Source organism: Scardinius erythrophthalmus, assembly GCF_964197995.2.
Source record: "Scardinius erythrophthalmus genome assembly, chromosome: 14".
NCBI lineage: Eukaryota > Metazoa > Chordata > Actinopteri > Cypriniformes > Leuciscidae > Scardinius > Scardinius erythrophthalmus.
Window position 1 is genome coordinate 1,675,632 of NC_138234.1, and position 17,654 is coordinate 1,693,285.

Genomic DNA, 17,654 nt, shown 5'->3' on the forward strand with positions numbered 1-17,654 from the left:
GTAGTTTGAATGCTAATTTATTAGGAACCTAATTTTACATTGTAAAATGATTCATATTTATTTCCAGGTTTAAGTTAAATCCCAGATTTTCACTGTAATCTCTGACCATCTGAGAAAGCTCTGTGAGGAGATGCAACTGTTACGAGTAATAATTATTTACACGCCGAAGCTCATTTCAACACGATTTATTTGTTATTTTGCATAGCATAGACATGATATTTAATAAATGACAAACAAATGTGCATTAGAAAGACTTTCAAGTTTCATAATTTTTCTTATTTGGTTAACAAAAACTCTCATGTACAAAGAAAAACACACCAGTTCAAACAAGCAACACCCGGTATGTTTGTTTGACAGATCAATAGAGTTCAAATGACGTGCTACATCATGCGGTTCCGTTCGGTATGTCACATGATCCTCGAGTACAGTCATGTGACATCTTCGCTGAGCCGCACAGTCTCTAGTGTCCAGCTGGAGGGGCGGGACTTATGATCAGCACTGCCACTCAAACGTTTCGACCTGCTGCGTGGCTCCGCCCCCTCTAGAAGCTCCTCCTCCTCCTGCAACTCACGCTTAAGCCCCGCCTCCATCGGGTCATCTGTCACATCTGCGAGGAGATCAAACCGAGTCAGTGTTTATGATAATTTGATGGTGTTTTATAGCTTTTTAAAGAGTGAACTCTCAGCTAAATGTCTCAGAAGCATACGTTTTTTAACGTTTTACCTCGCGTGAGTTCTGCCGTTTTCTGCTGCTCCGTGCGCACCTGACGCATCAAACCCAGGTTCCTCTGACTGGCCTCTGCGTGGCACACCATGGGACAAGGATAGTCCTTCCCTGCACACACACGGGTCAGAACATTACTAAACTGCAGTCGCAGCGATGGGTTAGTTAGCGTCTAGCGTCTTTGCGTACCGATGATGCAGCCGGCGCTGAGCTGGACGTCTTTAGGCGCTTTCCATGGCTCGTAAATATACTGCGAGGGGAAGTTCTTCAGCACGGGCAGGTACTTCCTGCAGATCCAACACACAATGTCATGAATATTAAACGCTGGTGAGCGTGGCAAATCAAATGCAGAACCTCATGAGTATTAAACGGCGGTGGGCGTGGCAGAGTGAATACAGAACATGAATATTAAACAGCGGTGGGCGTGGCAGAGTGAATACAGAACATGAATATTAAACAGCGGTGGGTGTGGCAGAGTGAATACAGAACATGAATATTAAACAGCGGTGGGCGTGGCAGAGTGAATACAGAACATGAATATTAAACAGCGGTGGGCGTGGCAGAGTGAATACAGAACATGAATATTAAACAGCGGTGGGCGTGGCAGAGTGAATACAGAACATGAATATTAAACGCTGGTGAGCGTGGCAGATTAAATGCAGAACCTCATGAATATTAAACGGCGGTAGGCGTGGCAGAACCTCATGAATATTAAACAGTGGTGGGCGTGGCAGAGTGAATACAGAACATGAATATTAAACAGTGGTGGGCGTGGCAGAGTGAATACAGAACATGAATATTAAACAGCGGTGGGTGTGGCAGAGTGAATACAGAACATGAATATTAAACAGCGGTGGGCGTGGCAGAGTGAATGCAGAACATCCTGAATATTAAACAGTGGTGGACGTGGCAGAGTGAATGCAGAACATCCTGAATATTAAACAGCGGTGGACGTGGCAGAGTGAATGCAGAACATCCTGAATATAAAACAGCGGTGGGCGTGGCATAACATCCTGAATATTAAACAGCGGTAGGAATGGCAGAATATTCATGAATATTAAACAGTGGTGGACGTGGCAGAGTGAACGCAGAACATCCTGAATGTTAAACAGCGGTAGGAATGGCAGAATATTCATGAATATTAAACAGCGGTGGGCGTGGCATAACATCCTGAATATTAAACAGCGGTAGGAATGGCAGAATATTCATGAATATTAAACAGCGGTGGGCGTGGCAGAGTTAACGCAGAACATTATGAATATTAAACAGCGGTGGGCGTGGTAAATCAAACTATTAAAGAGGCTTGTGTGGAGTGAGCGTGATCATACCTCAGATACTGTCCTTGAGGGTCAGTCCGACGACCGAAGCGCACCGGGCAGAAGATCCTGGTGTATTTGTGGAAGAACGCGCTGGCGGACAACCACATCCAGTTCCCAGCGTTCAGGCTGTAGTCGGCGTCCAACAGGAACTCCTCGAACACCTGAGAACAGACACGGAGGCGGCTGAAATACGCTTGACTCAATAGGGGCTTTCGGAACTGTCATACATAGAAAGTAGACAGTAATAAAGAGTTATTAGCGTATGAAGTATGAGAAGGTTCCTCCGGTGCGAAAGCCCCTACACACACACACACACCCTGCTTCACCTTCATGCCCTCCTCCCAGCTGATCCACAGGTCTCCTCGGGTCAGGAAACAGGCCACGGCGTGTCGAGCCAGATGGTGGATCCAGCCCTCCTGACGCAGCTGGGTCATGATGGCGTCGATCCAGGGGAACCCGGTGCGGGCCTGAGGAGGAGAGCGTTACTGACGTCACACACACCCAAGAGTACACCCAGAGTCCTGCACACGGTTCTCTTACGCTTCTCCACTTCTCCAGAGACTCGGGCTCGGTGTACCAGCGGATCTGCAGGCAGATCGGGTTCCCCTCCATCTTGGTGAAGTTTGGCGTGGCGGACGCGACGGTGTAGAAGAACTCGCGCCACAGGACCTGGCCCTGGAGAGACACGGGCGGCAGCGAGTGGTTCTTCGACTGCGGATGGAGAGCGTCAGACTCAGTGGAGCTCAGGGAACATTTAAAGGAGACACATCATGAAGATCTGACTTTCCCCGTGTGTCAGTGCTGTAATCAGTGCTTCTACCAACACAGAAAACGTGAAAAGTGAAACCCAGTCACTGTGTTCTGGTGAGCCTTTCTCTGCAAGCATGTCAGAAAATAAGCCGATCAGATTTCTGTGAACTGTGGACACTTGTGGAGAAGTTCAACATGATGATGAGATGATCAGTGTAACTCCACAACAACTACAGAAATGTCTCCACTAACATTCAGAAGCTCTTCCTGAGTCTCTCCGTAAGGCTGCACTCGCTACTGGTTATTCTGGGATTCTGGATGAGGGAGATTGGCCTGTTCTGTTATTGCCGGAGATTCTGAAGCTGGTGTAAAGACTCCGCCCTCTTCTGAACGGAGGCGGAGCTAAAGCTCATTTGCATTTAAAGGGACACACACACAATCGGCGTGTTTTTGCTCACACCCAAAAAGTGTCCGTTTTGACAAGCTATAATAAATGATCTGCTATTTTGAGCTGAAATTTCACACACACACTCTGGGGATATCATAGATTTATATTACAGCTTGTGAAGAGGGTATAGTATGTCACCTTTAAAGAGTCTGACCTGTGCGTAGACGCTGCTGAGTCTGTGGTAGAAGGTTCGCACCGACAGACAGCCGAGACTCAGGTATGGGCTGAGCGCGGTCGTGCTGGGCAGGAGAGAGTTCGGCACCGTCCGCGGCTTGGAGAAACTCGACACCCATCCCTACACACACACACACACACATCACACATGGCACTCCTGAACCAATCAGATTCATGCATTGATATTTTTCATTCATGTAAGACTTTGTTTCCTTGTGATGTACATCAGTTTCATTTTAGAATTATTTACTGTGTTTATACTATTATAGTATTTATTAATATTCAGAATTAGATTTATTCATTTAGATGTTTTGTTTAAGTTAAATTTTTATTAGTTTAGATACATTTCTATATATCTTAACATTTTTGTACTTTCACTTAAACTTATTTGATTTCAGTTTGTTACTAAAGCAACATTTCTAACTTTCAAGTTTTTTTTTTTTTTTTAGTTTTCCATCTATTTTCCATTATTTCAGCTTTATTTCAATGACCAAAAACAAATTGTAATACTTGTATTTTTAGTTAACAATAACAAAACTGACGCACTTATTTAAAATATTTCCATTTAGCTTTGATAATTATTTATCTCAGTTTAGTTTTAGTAATTATAGAACTTAAAGTTATTTTACTTCAGTTAGTTGCCAAGGCAACATTTCAAATATTCATTTCAGTTTATCATGTTAAATTTCTATTTGACTTCATTTCAGCTTTATTTCAGTTACCAACAGTGATTATTAAGAGTTTCAGTATTAGCTAAGAATAAAAACAGCAGTCTTTCTAATGACTCAGTGAATGACTCAAGGAATGAATGACTCAGTGAATGACTCAAGGAATGAATGACTCAGGGAATGAATGACTCAGTGAATGAATCAGTGAATCAATCAGTGAATGACTGAGTGAATGAATCAGTGAATGACTCTGTGAATGAATCAGTAAATTAATGAATCAGTGAATGACTCAGTGAATGACTCAGAAGAGTGTAGTGTCTGTGCTGAATGGCACCTGACTCTGGAAGTGTGTGTGGAGTCACACCTGACTCTGGAAGTGTGTGTGGAGTCGCACCTGACTCTGGAAGTGTGTGTGGAGTCGCACCTGACTCTGGAAGTGTGTGTGTAGTCTCTGGAGCGCGTGTGTCTCTCCGCCGGGCCACAGTGTCTCCGACTGAACCTCCAGCCCCAGATCGGCCAGAGACGGGACGCTGTACGCCAGCTCGGGATCCGCAGGGGTCGGGCATCTCCTGCACACACAGTCACACCGATCACCAACAGGGTATTACCATGGTAAATGTAAAAACTCACGGAACTACAATCACAATAAGGCCCAAAACTGATTCTCCCGTCTCCATCTGCGATTCATTCCCACACACACTTAGCAGACTGAAGAACCATCTGCTCGATGAGAGCGTCAGACACAACACACACACACACACAGACGGTCGGTCCTTACAGAAAGTCCTCAGCGCTGACGTCTCGGCACGGTTTCTCTGGCTCACCCAGAACGGACAGAACGTGCAGGAACTTCTTGTACGTGAGCGGAGGAGAGCCGCCGTTAGCCTGAATGATCCTGGAGGAGCAGAAACATGATTTAAAGAGACAGTTCACCCAAACATCCACTTTTATGATGGACAGATGCACTTTTATCATGGACTAATTTTCATTTTTAGGTGAACTATCCCTTTAACGCATTAATCACGTGGTTCTTCGCTCATGAACCGTCGGCGTGCCGCGCACCTCTGGACGTCGTAGAGTGTGTGCGACACACACGTGTGCGTTTGCATTCCGCGTTCCTCCGCGAGCGCTTGAATCTCCCGCTCCACGCGGGCGTGATGCGGCTCCACCTCGGTGTCGTAGCTGATCTGCGTGACGCTCCAGCGGGTCACGAGGTCGCGCAGGACCGTAGCCGTGGAGCCGCGCAGGACGTAGAGCCGCGAGCCTAGCGCACGCAGACGCGCGTCCAGATCCTCCAGGCTCTGCAGGATGAAGCGCCAGCGGGTCGAGGCCACGGTCGTCGTCTCCTCGAGGAGCGCGCGGTCCAGCACGAACACGGGGAACAGCGCGGCGGACGAGGCTAGCGCCCCCTGCAGGCCGGGGTTATCGTGCAGACGCAGGCCTTTGCGGAACAGGTGGATGGTGCGGTGGCTCATGACGAACGAGAGTCTGAAACAGAGGCATTCCAACAAGCTCTTTAAACATGCTAACCGTGGTAAATGTAAAAAAACACATGGAATAACGATCATAATAAGGCCCAAAACATGCGATTACTATGGTAAAAGTAAAAACACATGGAATAACGATCAAAATAAGGCCCAAAACATGCGATTACTATGGTAAATGTAAAAAAACACATGGAATAACGATCATAATAAGGCCCAAAACATGGCATCACCTTCAAAATACGGCCCAAAACATGCGATTACTATGGTAAAAGTAAAAACACATGGAATAACGATCATAATAAGGCCCAAAACATGGTATTACCATGGTAAATGACAAAAAAAACATGGCATCACCTTCAAAATACGGTCCAAAACATGCGATTACTATGGTAAAAGTAAAAACACATGGAATAACGATCATAATAAGGCCCAAAACATGCGATTACTATGGTAAATGTAAAAAACATGGAATAACGATCATAATAAGGCACAAAACATTCGATTACTATGGTAAATGAAAAAAAACATGGAATAACGATCATAATAAGGCCCAAAACATGGTATTACCATGGTAAATGTAAAAAAAAAAGGCATTTCCATCATAATAAGGTTGAAAATGGTATTACCATGGTAAATAAAAAAAACATGGAATTACAATCACAATAAGGCCCAAAGCATGGTATTACCATGGTAAATGTAAAAAAACATGGCATTTCCATCATGATGAGGTCAAAAACAGTGTATTACCATGGTAAATGACAAAAAAACATGGCATTTCCATCATGATGAGGTCAAAAACAGTGTATTATCATGGTAAATGTAAAAAAACATGGAATAACGATCATAAGGCCCAAAACATGGTATTGCCATGGTAAATGACAAAAAAAACATGGCATCACCTTCAAAATACGATCCAAAACATGCGATTACTATGGTAAAAGTAAAAAAACATGGAATAACGATCAAAATAAGGCCCAAAACATGCGATTACTATGGTAAAAGTAAAAAAAAGGCATTTCCATCATAATAAGGTTGAAAATGGTATTACCATGGTAAATAAAAAAACATGGAATTACAATCACAATAAGGCCCAAAGCATGGTATTACCATGGTAAATGTAAAAAAACATGGCGTTTCCATCATGATGAGGTCAAAAACAGTGTATTACCATGGTAAATGTAAAAAAACATGTTGTTTCCACCATCATAAGGTTCAAAACATGGTATTATTACCATGGTAAATAAAAAAAAAACATGCATTACAATCATGATGAGGTCGAAAACAGGGTATTACCAAGGTAAATATAAAAATCATGCTATTTCCTATGGTATTACTTTGGTAAATGTAAAAAGGACAGCATTATCATCACAATAGGGTCAGAACACATGGTATTACCATGGTAAATGTTAAAAATCATGGCATTACCAACATGATAAGACCCAAAGCATTGTATTACTATGGTAAGTTAATTGACAAAACACATGGTATTATTACTATGGTGTAGTCCAAAACATTGCTGCAAATGTCCAAAACATGACTATGGTACATGTGCAACTGCAGTGCATTAATTAAGACAAATCTTTATATCTAACGTATATCATTAATAATATATAGGTTATGATCCTTTATGAAACAGCACCTTTAGCGCTGACATTACACCACGTGACGGAGACCTAAACATGAACACAGCTATAACTTAATACACACGTTTAGATTAATATGCACTGTGTTACTGGAACATTTTACATTGAACAATATTTAAATAATAATGTTTTACATTTAATGTTTTAACGATTTCTTTTTTATGATCAAAACTATATGTCACCCACCTTCAGGTCGCCTCAGACAACATTCATTACGACACTTCAACCAATTAAACGTTAGAAACACAAACCGTGTGTTTGAATATGATTACCGACAACTAATTAATATTTAATAGTGGATCATAACGTGTAAGTTAGATATGCGCTTCCGCAGAGCCAGAACACGAAACACCGCTTCTCTGACCTGATCCCGCCCTCCTCACTTCCTATTGGACGGCCACATCCATATGATGCTGAAATCGAGCTTCTGATTGGTCATCTCCGTTCAGGCTCGCATTCCTCAGCATGTGATTGGACGTGACGACTGTAACTCTAATGTAAAGCAACCGGCGTTCTCCATATTTAAAATGGGAAATTAATCAAACATTAAATAACTAGTTTTTTAAACAGTGATATTGAAATGTTTTGAAGGAGTGAATCGACATCGTGTGAAACACAGCGCGTGTTTAGTGTGAATTAGGTCAAACTATACCGAATGTAGGTCAAATCTCGCGACCTCTAGTGGACATGGACACAATAAAACACACACAATATACGGCATATATAATTATGTAACTGTGAAAAATATGTTTATCGATCTAAACAAACCAGCGGTCTAAATGCAGCTAATTGAATGAGATTTTGTGAAAGGTGGATGGAGCCAACTAAACACACATACATCACGTTTTTGTATTTCAAATGATTACATGAAGATATTTTTGTGTTTGCTAAAATAAAATACAACCAAGTAATGAAATTAACGAACTAGACTTTTACATGTCTACATATACATTTCTACATATTATTTTTAAAAAAAGTTTTGCAAATAGTTCCTATGCTGTTGCTAGGGTATTGTGGGTGGTTGCTAGGGGGTTGTTTGGGAATTGATTGTCACATCACTATAGCCATATATATTTTTTTACAGTCTATGCTATAGACAGAGCTTGTTAATACATATTTTTTCGTTGAAAAGAAGAGTCAGAGTCCATCTCGTCTCTTTTCTCTCGATATTATTTTATATAATTATATTTCACAATCAATTATTTTATTCAGTTTATTAAATGAAGCCTACACGAGCTCATGTTTATATAATCATAAGCAGGGCGCGTTTGGATGTGGGCGTGGCTAAGCGCAGAGACCCCGCCCCTCCTCTGAACACGTGTTTGATCGCCTCTGACAGGCTGTCTCTCTCTCTCTCTCTGTGTGTGTGTTTGTTCGAGTCAGAGTCAGAGATTCAGCAGCATCTGACAGAGACAGAGATGGACAGAGAGAAGTGGAGGACCGCTAAACTACACATTCCGTCCGACAGTGAGTAGAAACACACACACACATGTAACACACATTAAACATGATAAACACACACACATGTAACACACATTAAACATGATAAACACATGTTGTTTTTTTTCAGAGGTGTTGAGGTTTTAAAACTGAGCTTATGTTTTCTACCGCCTCAGCCTCAGAAAACTTTGTCATTTTTATGTTTTTCCAATGTGTAGTAAGTGTGTGTAGTAAGTGTGTGTAAGTGTGTGTAGTAAGTGTGTGTAGTGTGTTTAGTAAGTGTGTTTTTCCAGTGTGTAGTAAGTGTGTGTAGTAAATGTGTTTAGTAAGTGTGTTTAGTAAATGTGTGTGTGTAGTAAGTGTGTGTATTGAGTGTGTCTAGTAAGTGTGTGTGTGTAGTAAGTGTGTGTATTGAGTGTGTCTAGTAAGTGTGTGTGTGTAGTGAGTGTGTGTAGTGAAGACTGAACACTGGTCTCTGAGACACTGGTTTCAGTCCGTGTTTGTAGGAAGTTTCTGAGCTGAAGTGTGTGAACTGTCTTCTGTTGTAGAAGTGAGACTTGAAGACGGTGTGTCTTGTTTCTCATTATTATCACTTACACACACTCACACACACACTCTTGTTCTGTTTGTTTGGCCTCTTGTATCTTTATAGTAAAGAAGAAAATGAAAGCGGTAAATGATTCCGTCCTAATTTCCTGGGAATTTCTTGAGTTTTCCTTGAGAATATTGTTTCTCTTTATCACTATACACACACACACACACACACACACACACACACACACACACACACACACACACACACACACACACACACACACACACACACACACACACTCACTTTCACACACACACACACACACACACACACACACACACACACACACACACACACACACACACACACTCACTCACACACACACTCTTGACCTGTTTGTTTGGCCTCTTGTATCTTTACAGTAAAGAAGAAAATGAAAGCGGTAAATGATTCAGTCCTAATTTCCTGAGAATTTCCCAACATGTGGAATAAAGAGATAAAGATCTACAATAACAGTTGGGCAATAACAGTGTGTGTGTGTGTGTGTGTGTGTGTAGCTGATGACCTGGCGTGTCGATCAGACATTGATCTCGGAGCCATGAAGAAGATAAGCTCCATATTCTCGACGATTCAGGAGAAACTCCACAGAAACAGTGAGTCTCACACACTCATCACTGATAAACACTCGAAGCCCCCCTGTGGGGAAAGTCCAGCTTTTAATGTTGTTTATGTGTCTATGTGGAGTTTTTAATCTGCTTTAAGACAAACCGTGTGTAAGTTCATAAGTCGACAGCATTGCTGAGTATTTCCTCCTTAAAACTGCAGTGAACCAAAGACAGTCTCAAAAACACGCTTTGAAATCGCTGGTGTTTCTGACGTCACAAACTACCTTGTAACCAATCAGATCAACGTGTGATCGTCAGCCAGTGGATCTCTGAGCTGAGGGAGTGAGTGGAGGCGGGGCTCATTTGCATATTCATAGAACCGCGCATACTAAATGAGGCGAGGGTGTCGAGTTACATTCAAGATATTTTAAGACATGAAAAAAATTTGTTGGAAAAAAAAAAGTTTAAAAATGTAATTTTGGCGCTGGAAGGATAAAATGATGGACGACGGGGGGACTTTAAGAGGCTGTGATTGGTTCATTATCGCAGTGGTTATGATGTTTCTTCTAACCCGAACTGATGGAGTGTGTAGCGTTTGATTTCTCAAACACCCATGTAGGAATACACATCATGGCCATATTCCAAGAAGATTCGTCAGGCTCAGTGGATTTAAAGGGATAGTTCCTCCTGAAATGTACATTATAATGAGTTTGTTGAAGTGGATCTGGTGGAGTGATGCGTTTCCTGTGAGGTTTGGCAGCACAATGAGTGTTTGTGAGCGTCGCACCGCGGCAGTTCCTCGCTGTTAAAGGTCTCGTGTGTGTGTGTGTGTGTGTGTAGAGCGGAGCGCCTCTGACCCCTGCACCCCCCTGGCCCCGGGGCCCCCCCCAGCACCGGACCGCAGCCACACGGGTCAGCTGTTCTTCGAGTACCTGCTGGTGGTCAGTCTGAGGAAGAGGAGGAGCGAGGAGGGTTACGAGCCTCACATCACATACCAGTTCCCCAAGGTCAGACTTGTGCTTGTGTATGACTTATTAAACACATTTATATATACTGACCTGTGTGTGTGTGTGTGTGTGTGTGTAGCGTGAGGCGATGGGGCGACTGCAGCGAGAGGAAGAGGAGAAGTGCATGAAGGCCGCTCATCTCTTCTGCTTTCCTGAAGGAATCAACTGGGCGCCTCTGACCGAGTACAGCAGGTACACACACACACACACACACACACACACACACACACACGCACATCCTGTTTCACACTTTCACCTCGTCTCTAACCACATGTTCATCTTCATACTTTTGCACACTGATGCTGATGGAAAACACACAAACGTCACAGGATGTGTGTGTGTGTTTTTATGCTCATTTTGTGTTTGATCAAACACCACTGATTATTGTGTACTGGAAACCAGCCAGTACACCATAGCAACATGCTGTAAACACTCCAAACACACAAAACACCCTCACATCCGATTCTAGTTGATTTTTCCATATGGTCATGTGTTTAGGTGAAGAATCATGAATCACTTGACCATAAATCAATATAAATCTCTGACTAAATCATTCGTTGAATCAATCTCCCGATGATTCTTCAAATTAATTTTCTGCATGACTCTTTGAATCATTCATTCAATCTCTGAATCACTTTCTGAATAAATATTTTAATCAATCTCTGAATGATTCTCCAAATGATTACTTTAATGACTCTTTGAATCACTGTCTGTCTGAATCATTTGCTGAATCTTTCTCCAAAGGATTTTGTGAATGAATCTCTCTGAATCAATCATCAATCTCTGAATGTTTCCTTAAATGATTCCCTGAATGACCCTCTGAATAGGTCTTTGACCAAATATTTAAACCATTCTCAGAATGAGATTAATCTCATTCAGAGAAAATCTGAGTGACTCTCTGAGTGACTCTCTGAGTGACTCTCTGAGTGAATCTCTGAATGACTCTCTGAATGACTCTCTGAGTGACTCTCTGAGTGACTCTCTGAGTGAATCTCTGAATGACTCTCTGAATGACTCTCTGAGTGAATCTCTGAATGACTCTCTGAGTGAATCTCTGATTGACTCTCTGAGTGACTTTCTGAATGACTCTGTTTGACTCTCTGAGTGACCCTGAGTGAATCTCTGAGTGACTCTGAGTGACTCTCAGAATGACTCTCTTAGTGAATCTCTGAGTGACTCTCTGAACAACTCTCTGAGTGACTCTCTGAATGACTCTCTGAGTGACTCTCTGAATGGCTGTCTGAGTGACTCTCTGAATGACTCTCTGAGTGACTCTCTGATTGACTCTCTGAATGACTCTCTGAATGACTCTCTGAGTGACTCTCTGAATGGCTGTCTGAGTGACTCTCTGAGTGACTCTCTGAGTGACTCTCTGAATGACTCTCTGAGTGACTCTCTGAATGACTCTCTGAATGACTCTCTGAATGGCTCTCTGAGTGACTCTCTGAATGACTCTCTGAATGACTCTCTGAGTGACTCTCTGAATGGCTGTCTGAGTGACTCTCTGAGTGACTCTCTGAGTGACTCTCTGAATGACTCTCTGAGTGACTCTCTGAATGGCTCTCTGAATGGCTCTCTGAGTGACTCTCTGAGTGACTCTCTGAATGACTCTCTGAATGACTCTCTGAATGAATCTCTGAGTGACTCTCTGAATGACTCTCTGAGTGACCCTGAATGACTCTCTGAGTGACTCTCTGAGTGACTCTCTGAATGGCTGTCTGAGTGACTCTCTGAGTGACTCTCTGAGTGACTCTCTGAATGACTCTCTGAGTGACTCTCTGAGTGACTCTCTGAATGACTCTCTGAGTGAATCTCTGAATGACTCTCTGAGTGAATCTCTGAATGACTCTCTGAGTGACTCTCTGAGTGACCCTGAATGACTCTCTGAGTGAATCTCTGAGTGAATCTCTGAGTGACTCTCTGAGTGACTCTCTGAGTAACTCTCTTTCACTCTGACAGTGTTTTCCCGATCTTTAAAGCGAATCCTCCTCTTCCTGCCTGGACGTCAGTAGCTTGTGTTGTGTCTCTGATGCCGGTTATGTCTGCTTCTCCACAGCGAGACGTTCTCTTTCGTCCTGACGGAAGTGGACGGCAGCCGGAGGAACGGATACTGCAGGAGGCTCCTGGTAATCAGCGTTTCATATCTCTATCATGAATATCCATCTTGTGTGTGAATGACTGAGGACTGTGTGTGTGTGTTCCGTCAGCCGGGCGGCAGCGGCGCTCGTGTTCCCGAAGCGTACTGCATCATCAGCCGAGTGGCGTGTTTCGGACTCTTCTCGAAGGTGAAGCCGCACACACACACACACACACACACATTAGGGGCACTCAGGGTGGTTCCCGAGAACTGATGGTTCCCTCAGGAACGTTCTCTTTCATCATCTCGTGTTCGAGATCCACCTATGGGAAGGCCATCCGCACCTGACCTCTGCAGAAGCATCCAGTTGCACCAAGTCTGGCAAGACAGACAGAAGCGTGCGGCCATAGCCAGGTGAGGCCCCGCCCCCTTACCTGAGAGCTTATAACGCCATTCGCTTCTCGCGACCTCAAGACTTCTTTCTCACAGCTTGTGGATTTGTTCAGACGTTCACATTTGTCTGCAGGAGCACATATCACTCATCGCCGCCAGGGATTATCACCCTTTCTGCGTGGGCCTCAAACACGCGGAGGAGGCACAAGCTCCCAAGAAGCTCCGGCGCCGCAGGGAAAAGGTGGCCACCAATCAGAGTGTGGATTTCGAACAGTCGGACTCTGACGGGGGAAATGGCGACGAGATCGCGCACCCGGGGTTGAGCTTTGAATTGGGCTGACCGCTCCGAGTCCACTTTCCTTGAGGACTTCTTAGCGAAATTGGCAAACGAGCCGCCCGGCTCCGGGGACGAAGACGACGCAGGCCTTCTCAAAGGCTCGAAGGATGAGGAGGCTATCCCGCCTTCCGTCGCTCCTCAGGCTTGCGGCGTGCGCTCATCGAAACTTCACGCTCTAGCTTACAAGCTTTTGGTGAGGAGCAGACGGGTTTTCCTGCCGTCACGCGCGACTCATATTCCAAGCATTCTGAACAGAGGCGCGGATCTTCTCTCGAGGGGAAACCCGCTCTCAGGAGATTGGCGCCTCCACCCTCAGATAGTGGGTATGATATGGAGGAGATTCGGACAGGCAACCGTAGACCTTTTCACCTCGTGCGAAAACCACCGTTGTCCTATGTTCTTCTCGCTGAAGGACGTGGACGCGCCCCTCGGGGGAGATGCACTGGCTCACCCGTGGCCCGGAGTGCTGCTGTATGCTTTTCCTCCCCGTGCCTGGTAATTCCCTCACTGGCCAGGAGGAGAGAGCAGGGCCTGTCTCTCATTCTGATAGCACCCAGGTGGCCCAAAGCAACTGGCGGAGATAATCCCTCTGTTATATGCCGAGCCGTGGCGCCTCCCCCTCCGTTCAGACCTATTGTCCCAAGCGAACGGGGAGATTTATTGCCCACACCCGGACAGGGTGGCTCTCTGGGCCTGGCCCGTGAGGGGACGAACCTGAGCGACCGTCCTTCTTTGCCTTACAGGACCTCACTGTGAGTGTATTGGGAAATCTGGGAGCTGTCCATGTCTCTCCCATAGGTGGATCTCAAACACGAGATGATGAAAGAGAACCGGGGTTATGACAGTAACCTATTGTTTTCCTGGTTTCATTCGCAGCGCCAGTAGGAGCTCTGAAGTGACGTAAGACACGCTTGTTGTTGTGACTTTTATTTTGACGGCTCTGAGAACGACTGAGCTCACAGTTCTCGCATTCTCTGTGTTCATTAGTTCTGTTTAACGGTCCTGTCGAATACGATATTAGATAGAACTGTCATACATAGAAAGTAGACAGTGATGAAGAGTTATTAGCGTATGTCGTGTGTTTGATGTCCAGTGTTGCTGAGCAGAAATACATAATCATGTTTCTCCTGATCTCCTCAAAGTTGCGTTGGATTTTCTCCTCAGTGTAAAGGTTAAGAGCTTCATCTATCCCTGTTTTACATGTTCGTAGAGTTAGTTTCTGCAGTAAATATATAGGCTATAATCTGTGGGTTTAAATGGCGGGTGCTGGTGTTCGTTCGGCCAATCAGCGAACACTAACGTCACTGTAGTTCCTATAGTGCTGGTTTAGACCGACTCTGAAGTAGGAGTAAATTAGTTCCTCCAAAAGGAGTTCCTGGAACTAAAATCGTTCATAGTTCCTGCGGTGCGAACACGCCAAAATCCGGGAACTTCCGCCAATAGTTCTAGGAAGTATGAGAAGGTTCCTCCGGAGCGAAAGCCCCTATTGAGAAGCTCCTGTAAACAGATCAGTGTGTGTGTGTGTGTGTGTGAGCAGATCTTCGACGAGGTGGAGAAGCGGAGGCTGATCTCCAAAGCCATGATCTACCCGTTCATGCAGAGCCTGCGGGAGGCGCCGCTGCCAGCGCCGGGACACACCGTCCGGATCAGCAGCTTCATCCCGGATGCGGGAACAGAGGTGCGCATCATCGCCACACACACACACACACACACACACACACACACACACACACACACACACTGCTGTGGTGTAGATAACGCTAGCTCTGATCTCAGGTCATCAGTCTGACGCGGCCCGCCGACTCCTGGCTGGAACACGTGGACTTCCGGTCGCTCTTCCGCTTCCTGACGGATGAGGAGCTGCTGATGGTGTTCAGCGCGGCGGTGATGGAGCGACGCATCATCTTCCTCTCGGAGGAGCTCAGGTGACTGGCAGCCAATCAGCTGCACTGCTTTACAGAGCGCATTAGTGCCCGCCTACTTTTACTGTGGCGTTGGTTCCGGAAGTATTTTTGTGTGTGTGTGTTAATGAGTGTGTTAATGTGAGTGTGTGTTAATGAGTGTGTGTTAATGAGTGTGTTAATGTGAATGTGTGTTAATGAGTCTGTGTATTAAAGGAGTAGTTCACCTTAAAATAAGAATTAGCCCATGATTTACTCACCCTCACGTCATCCTAGCACTTTTATCATGGATAGATGCACTTTTATGATGGATAGATGCACTTTTATGATGGATAGATGCACTTTTATGATGGATAGATGCACTTTTATGATGGATAGATGCACTTTTATGATGGATAGATGCACTTTTATGATGGATAGATGCACTTTTATGATGGATAGATGCACTTTTATGGACTTCAAAACAGAAACAGCCATTCACTCCCATTATAAAGTTTGGGCCAGGACATTTTTTAATATAACTCTGATTGTATTTGTCTAAAAGAAGAATGTCATACACACCTAGGATGAGTTGAGGGAGTGCGTGTGTGTTAATAAGTGTGTGTGTGTGTGTGTGTGTGTTCAGCACTCTCTCGCAGATTCTTCACGCTGTAGCTGCTCTCCTGTATCCGTTCGTGTGGCAGCACACCTTCATCTCGATCGTTCCCACGGTTCTGATCGACGTGTGTGCGGCGCCGACGCCGTTCCTGCTGGGAGTCCAGAAGAACATGCTGGATCTGCTGACGGACCACAGCGACGTCAGTCACCCTCTGATTACTGTTGTTCATGAGTGTGTATTTATGGAACACAAATCGCTTATCATGTTCTTGGCTTGTGTTTCTCAGCTGATGATTGTTGATCTTTCGGCTGGAGCAGAAACTAGATTCATCACAAGAGTGAGTCACACACACACACACACACACACATTCTCACTCGCACACACACTCACTCACTCACACACACACACACACACACACTCTCACTCACACACACACAGTCTCTCTGATTTCATTTATTCTCATGAAGTTTCACATGAGTCTCATTACTGTCTGCTGAGACACTGTGTGTTTGTTGTTCCAGTCACCCAAAACAACCTAGCAAACACATTGCAAAATAAACCCCTCCTTTCTAAAAACACTAAAAAGCAGCTACTTAGCAACCACCAAGAACTTCCTAGCAACCGAACAGCATCGTGCTAAAAACTAATCAAAATTACTTAGCAACCATCCACCAATAACATACACACAACCCAGAACACCATAGCAACCGCATAGCACTGCATTAAAACATCCTGAACATATAAGCAACTGTATAGCAATGGTTTGAAAACCACCCAGAACACCCAAGCAACCACATAGCAATGTGTTTAAAGACACTCTAGCAACTGTAGAACACATTATCAACTGAATAGCAAGACCCTAGCAACCATAATAGTAGAACCATGATAGCAGTGCGCTTACAACCTTTCACAACTTAATGGTAACAAGCCTCACCAGCCTAGCAACCACATAGCAACGTGTCCAAAACACTCTAGCAACTGTAAAACACATTATCCACTGTATAGCAACGCCCTAGCAACCATGATAGCAGTACGCTTACAACCACTCACAACAACTTAATGGCCACGCCATGGCAACAAGCCAGAACAACAGCAACATGTTAAAGACACTCTAATAACTGTAGAACACATTATCCACTGTATAGCAACGCCCTAGCAACCATGATATCAGTACAATAACAACCACTCAAAATGACTTAATACCCACATCCTGGTAACAAATCAGAACAGCCTAGCAACCACATAGCAACGTGTGAAAAAAACTCTAGGAATTGTATAACACATTATCCACTGTATAGCAACACCCTAGCAACCATGATAGAAGTACACTAAGAACCACTCAACAAGCCAGAGCACCCTAGCGACCGCATAGCAACGCCCTATAAACAGTAACGACTGTGTGTTTTCAGATTGGCGACGAGGAGTCGCTCCTGCCCGCTAAACTGAGGGCGGAGCTTCTGACGAGCCTGTCCGCGCGCACACACCACGCCAGTGAGTTCAGCCCTACGGTAATCACGCCCACTTCCTGTTCGACTCCCGCTCACTTCCT

General features: G+C 44.5%; 2 protein-coding genes across 5 annotated transcripts in view; one reads left to right on the top strand and one right to left on the bottom strand.

Annotated features, from left to right (window-relative positions):
• cry4 (cryptochrome circadian regulator 4) lies at positions 1 to 7,593 on the bottom strand. 4 transcript variants are annotated; one of them, XM_081383842.1, is made up of 11 exons: positions 7,399 to 7,593; positions 5,145 to 5,570; positions 4,861 to 4,977; positions 4,507 to 4,651; positions 3,395 to 3,535; positions 2,583 to 2,753; positions 2,369 to 2,509; positions 2,052 to 2,203; positions 913 to 1,010; positions 724 to 834; positions 1 to 607 (listed from the first exon to the last, which is right to left on the bottom strand). In XM_081383842.1, exons 2-11 carry the CDS (start codon positions 5,555 to 5,557, stop codon positions 429 to 431), a joined length of 1,668 nt encoding a protein of 555 aa, XP_081239968.1. In that variant the 5' UTR covers positions 5,558 to 5,570; positions 7,399 to 7,593; the 3' UTR covers positions 1 to 428. The 4 variants fall into 4 exon arrangements, with proteins under 4 accessions (XP_081239968.1, XP_081239969.1, XP_081239970.1 ...); XM_081383843.1 differs by having other exon boundaries at positions 7,577 to 7,587; XM_081383844.1 differs by lacking the exons at positions 2,369 to 2,509; positions 2,583 to 2,753 and having other exon boundaries at positions 159 to 607.
• The window catches only part of dennd2db (DENN/MADD domain containing 2Db), a 20,271-nt gene continuing 7,264 nt past the window's right edge, over positions 4,648 to 17,654 (top strand). Inside the window, exons 1-12 of the mRNA XM_081383847.1 lie at positions 4,648 to 4,694; positions 8,596 to 8,679; positions 9,745 to 9,840; positions 10,633 to 10,799; positions 10,879 to 10,991; positions 12,856 to 12,925; positions 13,007 to 13,084; positions 15,144 to 15,284; positions 15,383 to 15,531; positions 16,133 to 16,304; positions 16,392 to 16,442; positions 17,515 to 17,596. Of these exons, the coding sequence (XP_081239973.1) occupies positions 8,631 to 8,679; positions 9,745 to 9,840; positions 10,633 to 10,799; positions 10,879 to 10,991; positions 12,856 to 12,925; positions 13,007 to 13,084; positions 15,144 to 15,284; positions 15,383 to 15,531; positions 16,133 to 16,304; positions 16,392 to 16,442; positions 17,515 to 17,596 (1,168 nt within the window). The 5' untranslated portion in view covers positions 4,648 to 4,694; positions 8,596 to 8,630. The remainder of the gene's footprint in view (positions 4,695 to 8,595; positions 8,680 to 9,744; positions 9,841 to 10,632; positions 10,800 to 10,878; positions 10,992 to 12,855; positions 12,926 to 13,006; positions 13,085 to 15,143; positions 15,285 to 15,382; positions 15,532 to 16,132; positions 16,305 to 16,391; positions 16,443 to 17,514; positions 17,597 to 17,654) is intronic.

Excerpts from the sequence above, each read along its gene's own strand:
- cry4 (XM_081383842.1), bottom strand. The coding sequence starts at position 5,557 with ATGAGCCACCGCACCATCCACCTGTTCCGCAAAGGCCTGCGTCTGCAC. Across the intron at positions 2,510-2,582 it reads CTCTGGAGAAGTGGAGAAGC|GCCCGCACCGGGTTCCCCTG; the intron begins GTAAGAGAACCG and ends TCTCCTCCTCAG. Across the intron at positions 608-723 it reads AACGGCAGAACTCACGCGAG|ATGTGACAGATGACCCGATG; the intron begins GTAAAACGTTAA and ends ATCTCCTCGCAG.